At 35.8% G+C, this 17,757-nt stretch overlaps 1 protein-coding gene across 3 annotated transcripts in view; it reads right to left on the bottom strand.

The window, feature by feature from the left end:
- Positions 1-17,757, bottom strand: part of LOC109234299 (E3 ubiquitin-protein ligase PRT6-like) — a 30,690-nt gene that overhangs the window by 1,857 nt on the left and 11,076 nt on the right. For 2 of the 3 annotated variants that reach the window (XM_019400224.1, XM_019400226.1), the window contains exons 5-18: positions 12,452-12,695; positions 11,672-12,379; positions 5,068-5,268; positions 4,276-4,940; positions 3,914-3,965; positions 3,207-3,834; positions 2,909-3,117; positions 2,259-2,797; positions 2,062-2,166; positions 1,907-1,973; positions 1,733-1,810; positions 525-593; positions 250-347; positions 21-156 (exon numbers count right to left, since the gene is read on the bottom strand). In XM_019400224.1, the coding sequence (XP_019255769.1) occupies positions 273-347; positions 525-593; positions 1,733-1,810; positions 1,907-1,973; positions 2,062-2,166; positions 2,259-2,797; positions 2,909-3,117; positions 3,207-3,834; positions 3,914-3,965; positions 4,276-4,940; positions 5,068-5,268; positions 11,672-12,379; positions 12,452-12,695 (3,640 nt within the window). In that variant the 3' untranslated portion in view covers positions 21-156; positions 250-272. The remainder of the gene's footprint in view (positions 1-20; positions 157-249; positions 348-524; positions 594-1,732; positions 1,811-1,906; positions 1,974-2,061; positions 2,167-2,258; positions 2,798-2,908; positions 3,118-3,206; positions 3,835-3,913; positions 3,966-4,275; positions 4,941-5,067; positions 5,269-11,671; positions 12,380-12,451; positions 12,696-17,757) is intronic. The other variant, XM_019400225.1, reaches the window with a different exon arrangement.

Below are 17,757 nucleotides of genomic sequence, written 5' to 3'. Positions count from 1 at the left end.
GGGGGGTTTTACAGACTAACCTCAATAATATGTACATAGACAGCAAGAGACCGCACTAATAGAGGACTTCCTGCATCCTTGTCATAACTATGAACCAGGGGACAACAAAACAATTGTTATCATCTTTAACGTATTCGAGTCAGACATAACCTGCAACTGTCAAGAGAACCAATGAAAAACAAGACCGCAGGTGATTGTAGAAAAAACAATAAGCAGAATACAACAACTATTATTGAACTTTCACCAAACCTTCACCATCACAAAATGCCAAGCTAAAGCATGAAAAGCGCGCCAATAGTTGTCTGATGAAGCACCTTTGAACTTCGATCTAATCCATGAGAAGCCACCTAGAGTTTGGAATGAGAAAAAAATCAGCAAGCAAGTACAACCTTAGAAAATGATAACAGAGATTGGATGTTGACACTGAAGCAAAACGCAATGGTTATGTTCATCCAGCAGAAATGATAAAAGTTGAATTCCTTAACAAGAAAGGCTAGCACGGTGACAATGGCTAATTTCCTTACCATATGAGTTAAGGCAGCATAACGTTCCTCATTTAGATATAATGGCTTTCCCCTATGCATTTCAATATCCTGAAGAATAGAAGAGGAAGTGTGTAAGATCCAATGTGATATGGGTTTAGAGCCCAGATGCTTCCCCACTCCAAAAGAATTTTACAAGAAACAAAGCTCAACGCACAATGCACATATATCTGGACATTTTGGTCTTGACAACCGCAATAGAGAAAAAGAGGAAATAGAGAAAGGGAGGGAAGAAAAACAAAAACATGCCAATCCATCAGAATTCGAAGATATGACAAGTGACAATTTAAGTCTGTACCTGTCACATGTGGGAATTATGATGAACATATCTCAACTTCACTACTACTCTTATTTTATTTTGGCATGGTGATGATACGAGTTGAGTTTAAAGAAAGAAGTTAGAATTCATATTGCCGACCCCAACTTTGTTTGAGACTGAAGCGTAGTTGTATTTGTATCTTTGACGAAAATAACATATCTATATTCTATAATTGATATGAGGACATTTGAGGCATAACCTTCTTCCTGTTGTTTTCTCTCCAAAAACACTCATTTTTTTGTTTTTCAGTCTTCTTAAATTTCAAAACAGGAGCTTGTAAAGCACCTTCTTTGGAAAAGAAAAGGTACATGTCACTTTGCTTGGGCTTATTATGAGCTTATGGCTAGAGATAGTGACAACAAACTTCAATAAGAAGAATTTAAATTTGCATGTCTAATCAGTATAATGCTTCTGAGCTATGTTATTCGAATTCATTTTTGTCTCACGTTTGCTCTTATATAGCGCGGGTTACATGATGATGGCTCCAGGCCACTAACTGTTAAAAGGAAGATATTTTACAGACTAATATTTTTGTGTGCAATGGACCGAAAAGAGGGAGAAATAGAACAACAGATAATGGTAGAGAATGAATAGCATGAAGGAACTCTTCAGCACATGTATCTTAGGAGGTGATCTCATTAATGAACATCTCCAACATTGCTCCCAATTTTTGAGAAGAAAGGAAAACTAGTCTGGAACCTTTACTAAGTTGAATTCATTCTTTAATGATTTTTCCGAGCAACAAGCAAAACTTCCCTTTTTCATCAACTCCCTTAGAAAAATGAAAATAAAAAGAGAAGCTTGTTGTCAACCAAACACCTTGGTTGCTCTGAAGCTCTTCTACGATAGCTAAATCTAACCATTAATTTACCTCTTCTCCAAATGCATCCAAATATGGTGATGGCCATGGTGCCTGACGAGCAGATCTTTGAAGCCATATTGTTGTTTTCTACAGTGAAAAGTAAAATTTCATTAAGCCAGACAGTATTTTACATATCAAATAGGTCAAGAGAAATAAGTAAAGCAAAAAGGGAACAACACTTACTCTGATCAACAAGAACACCCCAGTACCAGCACCACAGGCCATTGCATGAGTTTGGCACCCACTTTCCCTGGAGTTCAATTAAATGCGTCAAGCACAATATTAAGGACCATAAGAAGGTTTTTTAAAAAGAAGGTGCAACCCAAGTGTATTTGGACCTGCAACATGTCTTCCAACTTCCGGAGCACAATTTACCACATAACAAGCACAATGCAGGATCCTTCAGAACAGCTCCGCAATCTGGGCAATTCTGTTTAATATACCTGAAGTTGACATCAAGATATCCTGAGTTTTAGCTTGTCCATACAAAGATAGAAGACCAGTCAAATAATTTCTATCCATATCTAAAACCAACCTCTGCAAGAGGTCCTGATAAAGATGAGGCAAAAGCATCATTCTGAATGGGGTTGCAGGAGTGGAATATAAAACATCCTTGAGACCACGACTTTCAAACTCCTTGTAGAAATGATTCAGCCATTTTTGAACCATTGGACGAATTGTGACATCATTGAGAACATTATCCAGTGTGGGAATCTTTAATATCTTCTCTAACTTTTCAATCTGAACGAGCTCTGTAGCAATGTTATCACCACAGTACATCAGTTCATTAGTTGGATATGCTGATTCATCTAAATTGTTAATCGCACCGCTAAATGGCACCACTCTAGAAGAATGAATCAATTTCCACAACAATATACATCTTCTTAAGTAAGGAAAAGTCAAACTGCGAATTGCATCTTTGATATCATAAGAAGTTTCTATAAAATTGGAATTAAAGTATTCCTGAGCAACTCCATGTTCTCCAATTACTTTATAGATGTCAGTAAGTAGAGAATCATTGCATCCTAACTCAGGCATATTGCATTGGTGCGCTCTGCAATAGGTTATTACAGCCTGCAAAGAAAAAGACGAGAATATTTTTCTAACCATCTGGAGCTAATGAAGCGCAAAGAGATCTAATATCTACCAAGAAAAAAAGGATTAGAAGAAGGGAATTTGTGTAACCTGAGTGACAGCAACAATATAGAAAAGATGAACAAGGGACAAGAAGGCATCTTCGCATGACAACAATGGACATGGAAGGCAATATATTGTCCACATTAATGAAGAAAAAGCATCATGTGCAAGAACTGGATCAGAGGACCATCTCCAAAACTGAATATCAGGATACTGATCTTCTGTTTCAGCGCATACTAAGATGTCTCGCATATTACCTGCAAAGCATATATTCCAATGATCTCATCTTTCTCCTTTTACAAAGTAAAGGAAATTTAAAAGGTAATTCAATGGAGCAGAAATATACCTCCAAAAGATGGATCTGGAATTTTATCTGCAGAAGTGCCAGAGCATATAGACTCTGCAAACAGCTGAATGCCTCTCAATCTCAAGAGGACAGTAAGTGAGTTCTTTGTTTGTGTGCTTTGTACAATACTTAGTAACAAAGCCAATATAAAACCATTTGAAGATTGGAGTTCTTTGTACAAGGCACCAAGACTGTAATTTGGAGCTAATGATGTCTTTCCCGCTCGAGCAGCAATTTCAGTGGCTACAAGTGAGTACCTAAGAGTGTCATACAGAATCAAAGAGTGACTAAGTCTACCAGATTCTGAAATCTTATCCTTGTCTGGAAAGTACATTCCACACAACATACGGTACACAGGTTCAAGGTTTACTTTCATCCGCCCAAACTGCCAAAGTGGAAGTCTTTGGAGAATCTCTCTACTTCTAACAACAGCTGCTGCATTTTGTAGGAGAAATAAAGCTTCTTGAAAGTGAAGTGCATCTACCGCTCCACTTGACAACGGTGAAGGGCCAACAGCATCGGATGGACTGGAAGTTGAGCAAATGGATGCGAACCTTCCGGAATCTGCAGGTAATGCTGGCAGGACTGAGTTGGCAAGTCCACGGCATACAGGACAAAGAAACTCACCCTGAAAATAAAAAAAATCAACACTATAATTCAGCAATTCACTCCATCACATAGCAAAAGGTAGATAGGAAGTACTGTACCTGATCTGGATCTACAATATGACCTCCTTCAAAGACAAGTCTTCTGTTATATCTGTACAAGAGTGATGAGACAGTTAATTCATTGAACTTACTGAATAGGACTGCCAGGCCAATTATAGAACATAATATTACATGTATTTTATAAACTTTAATGCGCAAACCATTTAAGTCCGAGGACATACTAGACTAGAATAAAGCAAATTAAAGATACAAGTCAGAAAAAGAAAAGCAATCCTAGAAAGAAGAGAAACAAACTCAAGAGACCCGAAAACCAAAAGGAAGAATGGTGAACCAAATATAAAAATAATTCAAGTCGATTGGACCATAGTCTCAAAGAAAGAGGAACGGATAAAAAGAGTTACCTTTCCTTTAGTGACGATAAATAGCGGTCAAGACATCCCTGATGCACAGCATGTCCACACGATGAAAGATAAATTCCATCACAATCCGAGAGACCAAATCCGTGATACGCTGAAAGCGGTGTACTTGACTCTACTTGAACCTTGTACGCACTTTCAGATGCAGAAGGACTATTAAGATTTTCTCCTGCAAGAGCAGAAATGTACTTCCCAAGCAAAAGTGACTCAGCACTCCCACCACCTCCTCCTGCAGAAATTTTCTTATCATTTCTTAAAAAATCCCAGTACCACGAATTGACGTCCACCTTTTCGCGTGTGAACGAATATAATTGTTCTTCTAGCATCTCAAGAGAAAAATCTGTGTCTTCGTCAGCATTGCTTGATGTGCAAGGCAGTTGAATCTTCAATGCTGGGAACTTCGCCCTAACATATTCAAAAAATGCCCCTACTTCCTTAGGTTTCCCTTCCAGAGCAAACTCATTTATTGCATGTTGAATCAATTGCGTCAACTGAAAAGATGAAATCACTTCTCGACTGCTTGATAAAATGCTCCTTTGAGATGCGATATTTGTCATTCTTTTGGCACAAGATGCTGGTTCTTTCCCGGAATTGGGGGTTTGTTCCCACGAAGGAGGTCCTCTATTGGTGAAAGTCAGTTGCCTGGATTTCTTATTTCAAGAATCACAATAAAAGAAGTAAAGATTTAACTTTAATAGACTCCCCAAGCACAATTATTGAGATAAATCAGCAGAGATATCCAAGCGCAACAAAGTGAAATAAACACAAAGCACATACCTGAAGAAGAATCAGGTATGATAGAGGACTTTTAGAATTTGGATCATGACAGAGAGAGCAAATGAATGGAGTAGCCTCTTCAGAATTACGTCTAACATCTGATTCACTTCTTTCTTTACTAAGTTTCGAATCATCTGAACCAGCTTCTGCAGAGGAATCTATGCTCTTTAAAAACTTAGATTGTTGCACCCTCATCTTTTCCTGCAATGTAGACATGAAATACATATGAAAGTAACCGAGTCAAACCAGAAATCTGACTTTAGTGTCAACTGAGAATAGAAGGAATAAGGTTACTCTGGTTCTACAATGATTTCAACTCACAATGGCTAGAAACTATCTGAACTTTATAAGGTAACATAGCACAACGGAAACAAGAACAACCTAGATCCAAGGAAAGGAAACACAAGCACATCGAAAGATGAACTTGTGCCAATTTACATGAAATACATATATACTGCTAGGCTGGAATTCTGTAAAATCTATAGTTTTGATTACAGAGGCTAAAGCAAGGCTGCCCTCCAACTCTGGGCACTTAATATAACAACATCCTTTAGATGTAGCAGCTTTCTTTATGGGAATGGTGCACTTCAATAAATGTGACAAACTTGTACATGTTTCTTCTCTTATTTGCATCTGTCTACTTCATTTCAAAACCATACTTCACCTCCGACATGGAAATTTTACGCTTAATACATACTTTACCCCTTAACTTGCATGCAAATCCCTTTGACACACCCCATTTTCACGGGCAACCTTTAACATATCAAATCTTTCTCCAGCTGTGTCTTTTATACACCACTTTGGATATCGGGTGCACACATGCTGAACCAAAAAAATAAGCGCGTAAGCTGTGATAATTTTGTCCCAATCCTGACACGTGTCAAGATTTTATATTTTTTCTTTTATATTTTTTGATCCCTTACCTTTATCCCATCGTCTCCCGCTGCTAGCCGCCCCCCCAAAATCTTCTCCCACAGAAACCCGCTCCCTCCTTCTCCAAACCCCCCCCTCCCTCCCCCCTCCATCTTCATCTCCCAATCTCTTCATTTACAAAAACCCACAGAATCTAGCTAAAAACAACCGAAAAACTTATCGGAAGTGAAGGCTCCACTAGTAGCCCTTGCTGGAAACCGACGACCTTCCCAAGCTTATAACCAATACCACCAATTTCCACCCCAAAAAAAGGAAATTAGATCGGAAGAACTCTTCTTACGTCATATCTGGAAATAGAGGAGTTTTGCATCAGATTTTATCTCAAATGGCAAGCTTTTGCATGTACTACCACGTCCAGGCACCAAAACATGAGCTCTTGGGTTCAACTCTCCATGGAAGTGTTTTTCTTTAAACATTTTCTTATTCAGAATTTTTTAAATTTATAATTGGAGGGTTGTGGTGTTGAACTGGTAATGGTCGGATGGCTGTTGGTGTTTTCGAATTGAGATGAAGACGACGCATGGCAGGGCGATGGCAGCCATGGTGGTGGAGAAGATGAAGCATGTGAGGGTATAATTGTAATATAAGTGTTTTTATAGTTAATGACACGTGTCACTAATCCATTACTGTGTGATAGACACTTGTCTAGAAAAAAGAGGTCAAACACCAATGTGGTGTGTACTAGACACACCTAGAGAAACGTTTAGGGGTCGTTTGGTAGGAGGTATTAGAAAAAATAATGCAAGCATTAGCTCTGTGCATTACTAATACCTTGTTTGGTACATTTTTTCAACATGTGTATAACTAATGTTTGTATTAGTTATACATCATACTTGGTATTATCCTGTGTATAAGTAATGCATACAAAACCATGACATTAGTAATACCATGGCTATTAATGCATGCATTAGTATGGTTAAAGATAAAATTATCCTTAAAGTCCCTTAAAGCTAGAGAATATGTAGGGCATTTTTGTAAATAACTATTTTTCTTAAAAATTATGCAATGCATTACATGTTTAATACACCACACCAAACAGTAGATAAGAAATAATATCTGCATAACTAATGCTTGCATTACTAATACACCTTATTCCGCACTATTCTTATACACCCTACCAAACGACCCCTTAGTGCGTAAAAGGTTGCCCGTGAAAATGAAGTGTGTCAAAGGAATTTGTGTACAAGTTGGGGGGCAAACTAGGTATTCAGCCAAGTTTTTACATGGTTTCATTGACACATTAAGCACCTGGGACTTGCTCAACACACAGGAAGAGAAGGTTATTTATCCTAGAGGGTATCTAATGCCTAAAAATAGCATCAAGTTACATGCACATTGCCTTATGAATAATACATGATCCTTATGATAAAGAACCATCTAGTCCTTTTTCTTTTTCTTATGGGAAAAGAAAATTTATGGACAGTGTCATACAGAAGACTAGATGTTATCAAGAAAAAGCAGTATCATGAAAAGCTACGGAATATTCAAGCACAGAAGATTCATTAAGTAGCCCAAGTAATATACATCATAATTGAATTGCATCTCCTTGCTTCATCTTGCACATTATTAACCAGTTTGAACTTCATGGATTTTAAAACTCTTCTCAATAGTAATAGTCATTGGTGTAAGCCCTTCAAAGACAAGAGACCAAGAAAATACCTTGATTTTAATGGAAGCTCAACTTTCAGAAAAACAAAGACACAGAAAAACTCATCAATGGAAGCGATCGTTTGCAGTCATAATAAACCATTTTGAGAAAGTTGTTTGAGTTAGCCTTATTTTTTACCACGGTGGTGCCCCAACCACCTTGCGTGCACCTCAGCTATTCCCGAGTACCTGCTACCTCTCACCGTCTCAAGAGAGGTAACTATCCCACCAAGACTTAGGCATGTGGGAAACAATAAGTTTGTATTTTTTGTATTTGCTGAGATTTGAACCTTGATCTCCAAGGTTTGCACCCACTTCATTAACTATTAGGCTAGAGACTTATGTGTAAATTTTTATTAGCATATTATGCTTTTAGTAATAGAAAGGAAACAAAGCAGGAGATATAAATTTATCTTAACCCAGTTTTAATTCCACTAATATTATCATCTTTTTGTTAAAAATTTTAAACATGTGTTTTCACAATATGATATTATAAGTGGTACTGGATCGTATCAAACAAAGAAATAAATGACTTAAGTAGTATTTATATGGGTTTCCAGTAGAATGAACACGGTAGAAACAATAGGGATCTGAAGTCGTACTACCCCTCAGTCCACCTTAAAAAGATGCTATCCAACATTGAGCTGGATAATAGAGAATTCACAAGCCTGAGATATGTAACATTTCAATGTTAGATGAGCGGGACTAAAAGCAAGAGATAAGGATGCACTCTGAGAATTGAAAAGAAATAAAAAGAAATCATCATTAGATTAAAAAGACAAATCAAACTTTAATCAATGCAACTAGATAATAGGTCATTCAAAAACTAAGGTTGAGGTTGTACTTTGAATCTTTCAACAGGTGTGACTGGTACCATCAACTACCATTTGTAAAACATGTCCTCTAAACAAGAATTTGTCACATCTCATATTTAGTACGGAAAATATACGAGCTCTATAATGCGTATTACTGCATTACATTTAAGTACAACGAACAAAAGAATACAGGCACACATACTAGATCATGACTAGGTTACAATATCTCAATAAATTATTCTTTCCAAGAATGGAAACAAGGTCCAGAGACTTCAGGATAGAGAAGAAACTAAAGGATGTAACAAAACTGAAACTTCTTCATACATAATACAGTCTAACCATATCATCTGAATATTTAAGTTTTTTGGAGTGGAGAGAAATTTATTTATATTTTCAGAACCTCTTCTAATGTGCATCCCCCCCCCCCCCCCAACAAATTGAACGCTCAAATATGTAGTTAAAATAGCACGGGCTAGCCAATTTTCGGATCGGTCATTCAAAAATAGCCAGCGTTTGCCAAGTCATTGAAAAATAGCCACTATTTTGCTGCAATAGAGACTGGTCCAGCATAATATACTGTAGTTCGGTGCACCTGTGTATGAACTTCCAACATAATATGCTGGAACGGTATACTTTGCTGGCTCTGAGATTGGAGCACCGGTGCTCCAATCTCCAGTATATTATGCTGGAGTATTTTTCCGGATTTTGAAAAGTGTTTTCGTTCAGGTTTATCTTTACATGAAAAGTGGCTAAATTTCGATTACTTTTGAAACTGTGGCTATATACTTATCTTCATATATAATTACTTAGTTAATATGAAATTGACCGTTATTAAAATGAGGTAATTACACTCCCTCATTCTCAAGGGGGCAAAAGTTGATGGTAATTACATGGTAACATTTTGAGTTCTTGTTTTTTTTAAATTATATATATTAATTAATAAATAAATAAATAAGAACTCTTTTTCTCCTCACATTTGCTTGACTATGGAAGCATTCTTTCTTGCTCCTAAATTCCCAATTCCATTCCTTCGTCTTCTTACTATTGGTCTTCGAAATTTGTGTAAAGTATTTGTGTTTAAAATTAATTTATATTCATCCTTAGTCAAAGTTAGAGGCGTTAATTCTTTTTTTTTTTTTTTTGCTGCATTAGTATTTTTTGTGCCCAACCTTAATTCGCTTTTTTCTGTTAATTTCTCCGTACATTTCCCTGAGTTTTTCTTTTCCACCTTATGGAATTATTTCCATAATTTAAATATCAATTTTTTTTGGTAATTGTCTCTCATCTTCTATAGCATTTGAGAATTCATCTATTATAAATAAAATATTTTCCTAATACAAATGATTTAACCCATCATTGTCAAAAAAGTCAAATCGGTATTAATATTACATTAATCTGCTCAACTAATCAATAGTTTCGTAATAATTAATCTTAAAATATTGAAATGCTACTTATTGTTTCAGTTTTCCGTATTACAATCGTCTGCCTAATTCATTTTGTTTTTATTAACCAATTGGTGAGTAAAAATCTAACTTTCGAATAAATATGGTTTGCTGCTTCTTAAGTATTAAGTTTTGTATGTTGTTTAATTTAATGCAATTTGTAAAAAAAAAAAAAAAAAAATAAATTTAAAAAGCTNTAAAAAAAAAAAAAAAAAAAAAAATTTAAAAAGCTAATTGATTTTCTATTTTGCTTTAGAAATTAGTCAAATTGACCTTAAAATAAAATTTGATAATCAAATAATTAAAATTAATAAATTAATAAGCTGGTCCTTGTCAATTTCTTATTCTCATTTCACGTCTATTATAGTTTGTAATACAGTTTTCTTTATTATAGTTCAGTGTTGAACTTATCTGAAAAAATAATTAGTATTATATTTTCAGGTATTTTTAAGTTAATAAATTTTATTAAGTATTTATTTAATCTAAGCGATTGTACAACAATATCAGAAAAAGGTAAGTCTTTAATATTGCATAATGATATGACAAAATGAGAAATAACTAAATGGTACCGTTCTCTTATTATTTTTATTAGCAAGTAGGTTAATTATACATTTAATATGGTTAAGTAGAATAAAATCTATTTGAAAAATATTTTACGATACTTATGGTTATTTAACCAAAAATTTGTGGAATTATTTTAAAATAATTTATAAGGTTTTCCAAAAGAATTAGTCACATATTTTACATATAATGGTAATTCACTATATACTAAGTATAGAACGAAATGGCAATGATACAAATGCATGGAAAATGTAGAGGTGAAACACAGTTTAGGTGGGGATGGGATGCGGGGCCCACATGGGGAGTACAAAGTAAGACAACCACTGTGAGAAGTACGTAGTGATAGTTGATGACATAAGCAAAGGTCAATTTAGTAAAGATACTCAAAAATTTGTACAGCTACAGTAATATTCCGTTTTAGCCAACTATAGTGTTCCATTACGCCTGAAATGACCAAATTATCCTTTAAATCCCAAGCACACATGTCGTCCAGCTGTGTGCTAACTCCCCCTTATTAGATAGTAGAAATGCAATCCACCTCATCCGAAAGCTCTTGCCAGATGATCCTTCTGGCAAGTTTTAATGGGATATGATGAGTGGTCAAAACTCGCAATTACTAAGTGAAATGGGTGTCCATCCCATCCTGGTTACGACAACCATGGGCACTTTCATTTTTACCGATCTAATCCCTATTCTTGAAGGAAGTTAAAAAGAATTGCTAGAGAAGGGGAAATAAAGTACATTATTTATCCTAAACAGTCATAATCATGTGAACATCATGAGATTCATACTCTAACCACCCGTAGAAGTACATGAAAGAATCACATTCTCACTTAAAATTTATGAAGTGTAACTCTTCCCTAATTAGCAAAATCTCATGTCAAAAAGAAAGAAAAAGAAACTATGTTAGCTTGAGTAATTAAGTATCTAGTCTTCCAAGCGCAAGTTCACCAACTCTTTCTATGTCTCTTTTTAACCCTAAACACACGGGGGTATTTGATCTACAAGTATTCTGCATCTGAGTTAGAGGAATCCCTTACTTTGTGGAGTTTAGTATTTCACTTGCATGTTTTCATATTTCACATGCTTTAATGGAAATAGCAGGAGCACAATACAAAAACAACGTTTTGAAGTTAATTGCCTAGAGAGTGAAAAACACATTCCATGATTAGCAAAATATTTAACAAGAATATTTAAAAATCTTACCATTATAGCAGCTTGTCTCTCTCGAGCTTTAGCTTTGCGCTTATCACTGTCTGAAATTGATCCCAAGTTGTTAGTATCACCGGTCAACACAGATTGCGATAGTTGATCGACCACGTCAGGTGCAAGGTCTTGAAGTTTTATCTTGCATCCAGGTTGAAGTTCAGCAAATTTTTTCAGTAGACTACCAACTAAAGAAGAGAGGTTGAATATTCCAGCTTCCACAAAGTCGTTTTCTTTCCTAAATTTCCTCATCAACAAAACCAGAAGAGACAACAAGCTATGATCACCATATTTACCCAATGTCAATTCTTCAGTAGCTAGTGCTACAATGGGAATGACATCATCCTCATAACAACTATGATCACCAGATCCCCCATGCATAAAACAAATATCTAATGCAAGAGACAACAAATGCAATGCTGTTAACAGTACACCATCTGGAGCACGTGAAGCGCTTGATTTATCAGAGAAAATAGCATAGAATACAACAGCCCGAACTATTTGCAGTACTGTCCTGCAAGTAGCTATTTGAGCTATTCCACCGAGAGGTGGATAAATCTTGGTCCATTTTGGAAGCTGATTGGTCCATGCTGATACATTACAGAACCGCATGTATCTCTCTTCAGCAACTTGCAACTCCTTTGAGTTCCAACGAGGATGGTATAAATCTAGCTCCGTCCAATAGGATGCCCGGAGTTTATACATACCCTGCGATAGATAAGACATTAGGATCATAGGACAGAAAAACCAATCAGATAGACCAAAATGTCACAAACAAACCTGATTCATGCCAGAGGGATTGGAGTACACTGCTATCCTATCCAAAACCTCTTGAAGTTTATCGATCTTGGACAAGTCACGAGGCAAAGATTTCACCAACTGGCTACGAGTGGCATCACCATTTGATAGTTTATATACCAATTCCCTTTGCAAACACTCACTAGGGGATAGCCCAGAAAACCGTCTTTCTTTCACTATTTGTATAATAAGAGTAAGCATCTCTTGAACTATAGTCGGCTCATACCTGGATAAGTGTTAAAATAGATGAAACCAAAAAGCAGTTAGATACTTCAGAAACAAAGCATAGAGATTTGAAAGCATTTTGCAGAATCATTCTGAAAATAAACAAGGTTTCAGTAAATTAAGAAATTCAAATATAAAAAATCTTAAGTTCACCTAAAGCAAGCATTAAAGAATGTAAAAGGCCACTGAAGAACCTCAGCCAAGTCAAAATTAACTTTTATTCTTTAGCAAGTTACTTCTAACTCGGTAGTGATCCCACCAAATTGGACTAAAGGGTCTTAAATTCTCTATCTTTGAAACAATGGCCCAAATCATGGCATATGATGAAAATCTTAAGGTATATTTATTTACACGTATGAGGACATAGCATACACGTCATACATCAATATACACTAACCATTGATGAATCTTCTTTGTTATTCTCTAGTGTCAAGCACTTAGAATTGATGTAGACAACACCACCATGAAATAAGACACACATTAACATCTTAGTTCTAGTGAAACTACAAAACTTAAGTATTTAACAAAACAAACAATCATTCAATCAACTAGACCTTAATTCTGATTAGTTGAGGCCACCTATATGAATCGTCTGTATCCACTCTGCTCTACTCATACCATTTCATTACAATACATTAATTCATCTTTTAAGGTGAATTAAGAGTTCTTTAAAACTAGATATTCTCTACATAGCTCACTTATACCTAATGCAATTGAACAATAACATCGACGCCTTAATCACAACTAGCTCTCATTGCATATATGTACTTATTTCGATTATATCATGTTCTTAGTAGGTCAAATGATCCGAGAAATTGAAATACTTCCTTCTATGTGATTTTAGGATTATCCATCCACTTTTGTTATCTTCACTCATCATACTGTATGCCTGAAGATTGGTAAATCTAAATATTTATGTAAACTATGACCAAATCCTCTCAAGCAACATGTTCTAATCATATCCTTCGTGAACTACATGCACCCCCTGTTTGATGTTATTCTAATATTGTCCAATACTAAAGGTTAGCTCGTTCATAAATACAGTAAACAAGTACGAAATCAAGAAAGATCCTTAATATTACCCGCAGTATAGAAAAACTTTTATATCTTTGCCCAATATTTTCAATTGCTTCTCACAATTACCGGTATATTTTTTAAAGGCGTTTTCTAGGAGAGTCTCAGAGCAAGCACCGGGGTGACGCAGGCTAAAAACGCACCGAGACGCACAAGCGGGTTGCAAGTATCGTGGGGCATAAGTCCCAACCTTTGGGGCATTCATTTGGGGCATAAGACCACGAAACTTCACCAAATTAGAACCAATGACGAGCTTCGGGTGAGATGGGCTATAAACATACCAAGTTGGGCGGGTGGTGTGAAAGTATTGGGGGGCTGGGGCATAAATCCTAACCTTTCGGGCATTCATTTGGAAGCATAAACCCAGAGAACTTCCCCACAATGGAACCAAAAGTGCTTAAGTCCTTTATTTAATACTTAAAAACTCAAAAGTTAGATGAGTATAAATTCTCAAACTAAGGAAAAACTCAAAAGTCAAAGGCTTTTTTTAATTATTAGTTGTAATCTCATAATCCTTTCTCTTTACATTTACTTAGCAACCAAATATTGCTTTGCTCTTTGTCTGCGAAATGCTAATTGCAAAGTAATAGCTTTGTCCTCCAACGCTTGTTCTGCTACCACGCTTCTCGCTTGCGGTTTCTTTCTTCATGCTTTATTTTCTCCAAGTTTTTTTTGTTGATCATTTAATTCTTTTTCAAGTAAGTTTTTAGTTCTGGAATTCCTTTTGGCATGGCTCTAGTTTAGATACTTTTGGTTTTATTCCAAAAGATGTTCCATTTGTGTTATAATGCGCATTTTTGATTGGTTCTCGGGTTTTAGGTTTTCAAACAATAACTTTATTTAATTGTCAATTTATTCTTTGAATTATTAGGAACTACTTCCGCTGTTAATTTATAGTGATGATGTTTGACAATGCATGGAGCTTAAGAAAGAAAGAAAGAAAAACTTTTAAAACTTTTGGTCTAAATTATATCAAAGATATTTATATGGCTATAAATCATTTCATTTAGAGTAAATAAAATGTTTAAAGTTGAATTATTTTTAAATATTGAAAGGTATCATTCTTCTCAGGGACATAAAAAAAAGTGTCGAGATAAAAGGAGTATCATTTTTATAACTCTATGGGTGTCAACCAAAAACTTGAGACATGGAGAAGCACCTTGGAGAGTATGGCTTTAAGATAAATAGAAGTAAGATACATGCGCTGCAAATTTAACCAGCATGAGGAGCACGAAGTTGAAGTGAGACTAGATGGATTGCAGCGCCGAAATGTAAACAATTTAGATATCTTGGTTCGTTCTTTCGAGAAAATGGAATGATAGATGAAGATGTTACCCATAGGATTATAACCGGATAGCTGAATTGGAGAAATGCTATCGGGGTGTTATGTGCATGTTGTAAATAGAGCTTGCCTCAGCTCTAATTTAAAGTTAAATTGTTCTCAAATATAGAAATGTGTGATTTTCTGGAACAGACTAATAAGGAAATTATGTCGTTTAAATTTTTTTTTGATAAGATAAGTAGTATTATTAAGGAAAGTACCAAGATGGTACTGTAAAAACAACTTTACAACAATACAAAAATCACCATATCGCAATTAAGTACACTCATATTAATGAATCTAAAAAGTCTAAAACATCATAGGAGTCTTCTACTGTCCTCTCCTTACACCATTAAAACAAATTTCCTAAGCAATTATACTTTACAACTGCTATTTGTTTCCTCTCCATCAAAACACCTCATATTCCTTTCCCACAATATACTCCATAAGATGCATAAAGGAGTTGTTCTCCAAATATTCTTTCTGTTTCCAACAATTTTCTGTGCTTGCCAGCTTGACAATATAATTCGCACATCTCTAGGCATCACCCGGTGCACTCCAAATAAACATAACACGACAGCCCAGATAAGCCAGGCAAAATCACAGTGTATCAGTATGTAATTTGTTGATTCTACTTCCTTCTCACATAGATAACACCTACTACACATTATAAATCCTCTCATTTCAAGCAGATCTTGAGTTAGATAAGCATTTCCAGAAGCAACCCAGCCGAAACAGGCCACCTTTGATGGTGCTTTAGTCTTCCATATCATCTTCCAGGGACATGCCTCCTTCCAATTATTCAAATTTTTCTGAAACATTATAGCAGCTATTTACTGTAAAAATTCCTTCATTGTTTGCCAGCCACACCTGTGAATCATTCTTCGAACTGTCCAGTTTGCGAGGTTCTAAAATAGCTAACAACTGACTAATCTCATCTATTTTCCAATCATTAAAATCCCTTCTAAATTGAATATTCCAACCAGCTTCAAAGTAACATTCTGAAACCACACAATCTTTACGCACAGAGAGGTTATATAAAATAGGAAATTTATCTCTAAGTCTCTCATCACCTATCCATTTATCTACCCAAAATCTCATCCTTGCACCATTCCCTACCTTCAGCTTGACATTTGTTTGAAAATCCATCTACAATTTACTGATGTTTTTCCAAATTGTGACTTTACTTGCATGTAAACTAGGATTTGGATTCCAGCAGCCACTTCGCCAAAGATAAATATTGCTTCTTCCAATGAGATAATTTTTTCTACACCTATCAAACACTCCTTGCCACATTGCTTGATCCCTCTGCTTGGTCCCCAGAGGAAGACCGAGATAAACTGCAGGAAACCTATCAACCTGGCATCCCAAAGTTCCAGCCACTTCGTCAATACAGTCATCAGAATTCACAGGATAAACATTACTCTTTGATAGATTAACTTTCGGTCCTGAGATAGCTTCAAAAGCTAGTAAAATTGCCCTCAAATGCAAAAATTGATAAAGGGTGACTTATCTGTCAACTTCTCCACCATCACCCCAAAAAACCAAACTCATCTCTAACAGCTTCACACATCACCAAAGTATCATCTGCATAAGGGAATGTGAAACCTCCACCTTGTTATTCCCCTGTCCTTCAATACTGAACCCTCTTATCCATCCCCTTGCCTCTGAACTTTTTAGCAAGATCACCTTGTCTCAGACCCCTTTTGAGACTAGAAAAAACCTTCATGATTCCCATTAATTATAACAGAAAATCTAACTGTCGAAATACAGCTCAAAATCCACTGTCTCCATTTGTCCCCAAAATCATTTGTCTCACAATTCCCATCAGAAATGACCAACTAACATGATCATATGCCTTTTTCAAATCTAATTTACACATTATTCAGCTTTCCTCTTTAGTAAATAATGGTCCAGGCACTCATTTGCCACAAATGTTGCATCAATAATTTGTCTCCCCTTGATGAAGGCATTCTGATTATTAGAGATAATCTTGTCAATAACCTTCTTTTATCTTTCTGTTAATGTCTTAGAAATAATTTTGCAAATACTTTCCGGTAGACTTATTGGCCTGTAATCTTTAACTTCTTCAGCACCTATCTTTTTAGGAATCAAAGATATGAAAGTAGCATTAAAGCTCTATTCGAAAGTACCATTCTGATAGAACCCATCAATGACTTTCATCACATCCACCTTGACTATCCTCCAACATCTTTTGAAGACAGATATATTAAACCCATCATCAGGGCCAGGTGCTTTATCTCATTCAAGTTGTTTAACTGTTGCTTCCACTTCTTCATTGAGAAAGGTCTTTGCAGCCAGTTCTTTTCTTCCTCTGTAAGTTTTGCTATTTCCTCCATCTCCCAATCAAGCCTCCACCGCTCCTTTTCTGAAAAAAGATCTTCATAAAAAGACAAAATATGGTTTCTAATTTCATGGCCATCTTCCAGCAGCCTACCCTCAATCTGTAACTTCTCAACGGTATTAAATCTTTTATGTGCATTAGCCATCTTGTGAAAGAATTTTGTGTTTTTATCTCCCCTTTTCACCCATAGACATCTAGACTTTTGCCTCCAAGATGTTTCTTCAGCTTTTGCAATTTCCTCCAACTACTTGTAGATACTTTCTTTTTCAGCTTCTAACTCAGCAACACCTTGTACACCACACT

Source organism: Nicotiana attenuata, chromosome 11 (assembly GCF_001879085.1).
Source record: "Nicotiana attenuata strain UT chromosome 11, NIATTr2, whole genome shotgun sequence".
Classification (NCBI taxonomy): Eukaryota; Viridiplantae; Streptophyta; class Magnoliopsida; order Solanales; family Solanaceae; genus Nicotiana; species Nicotiana attenuata.
The sequence above is the reverse complement of the archived record's forward strand: the minus strand, read 5'-3'. Positions and strand labels throughout refer to the sequence as shown.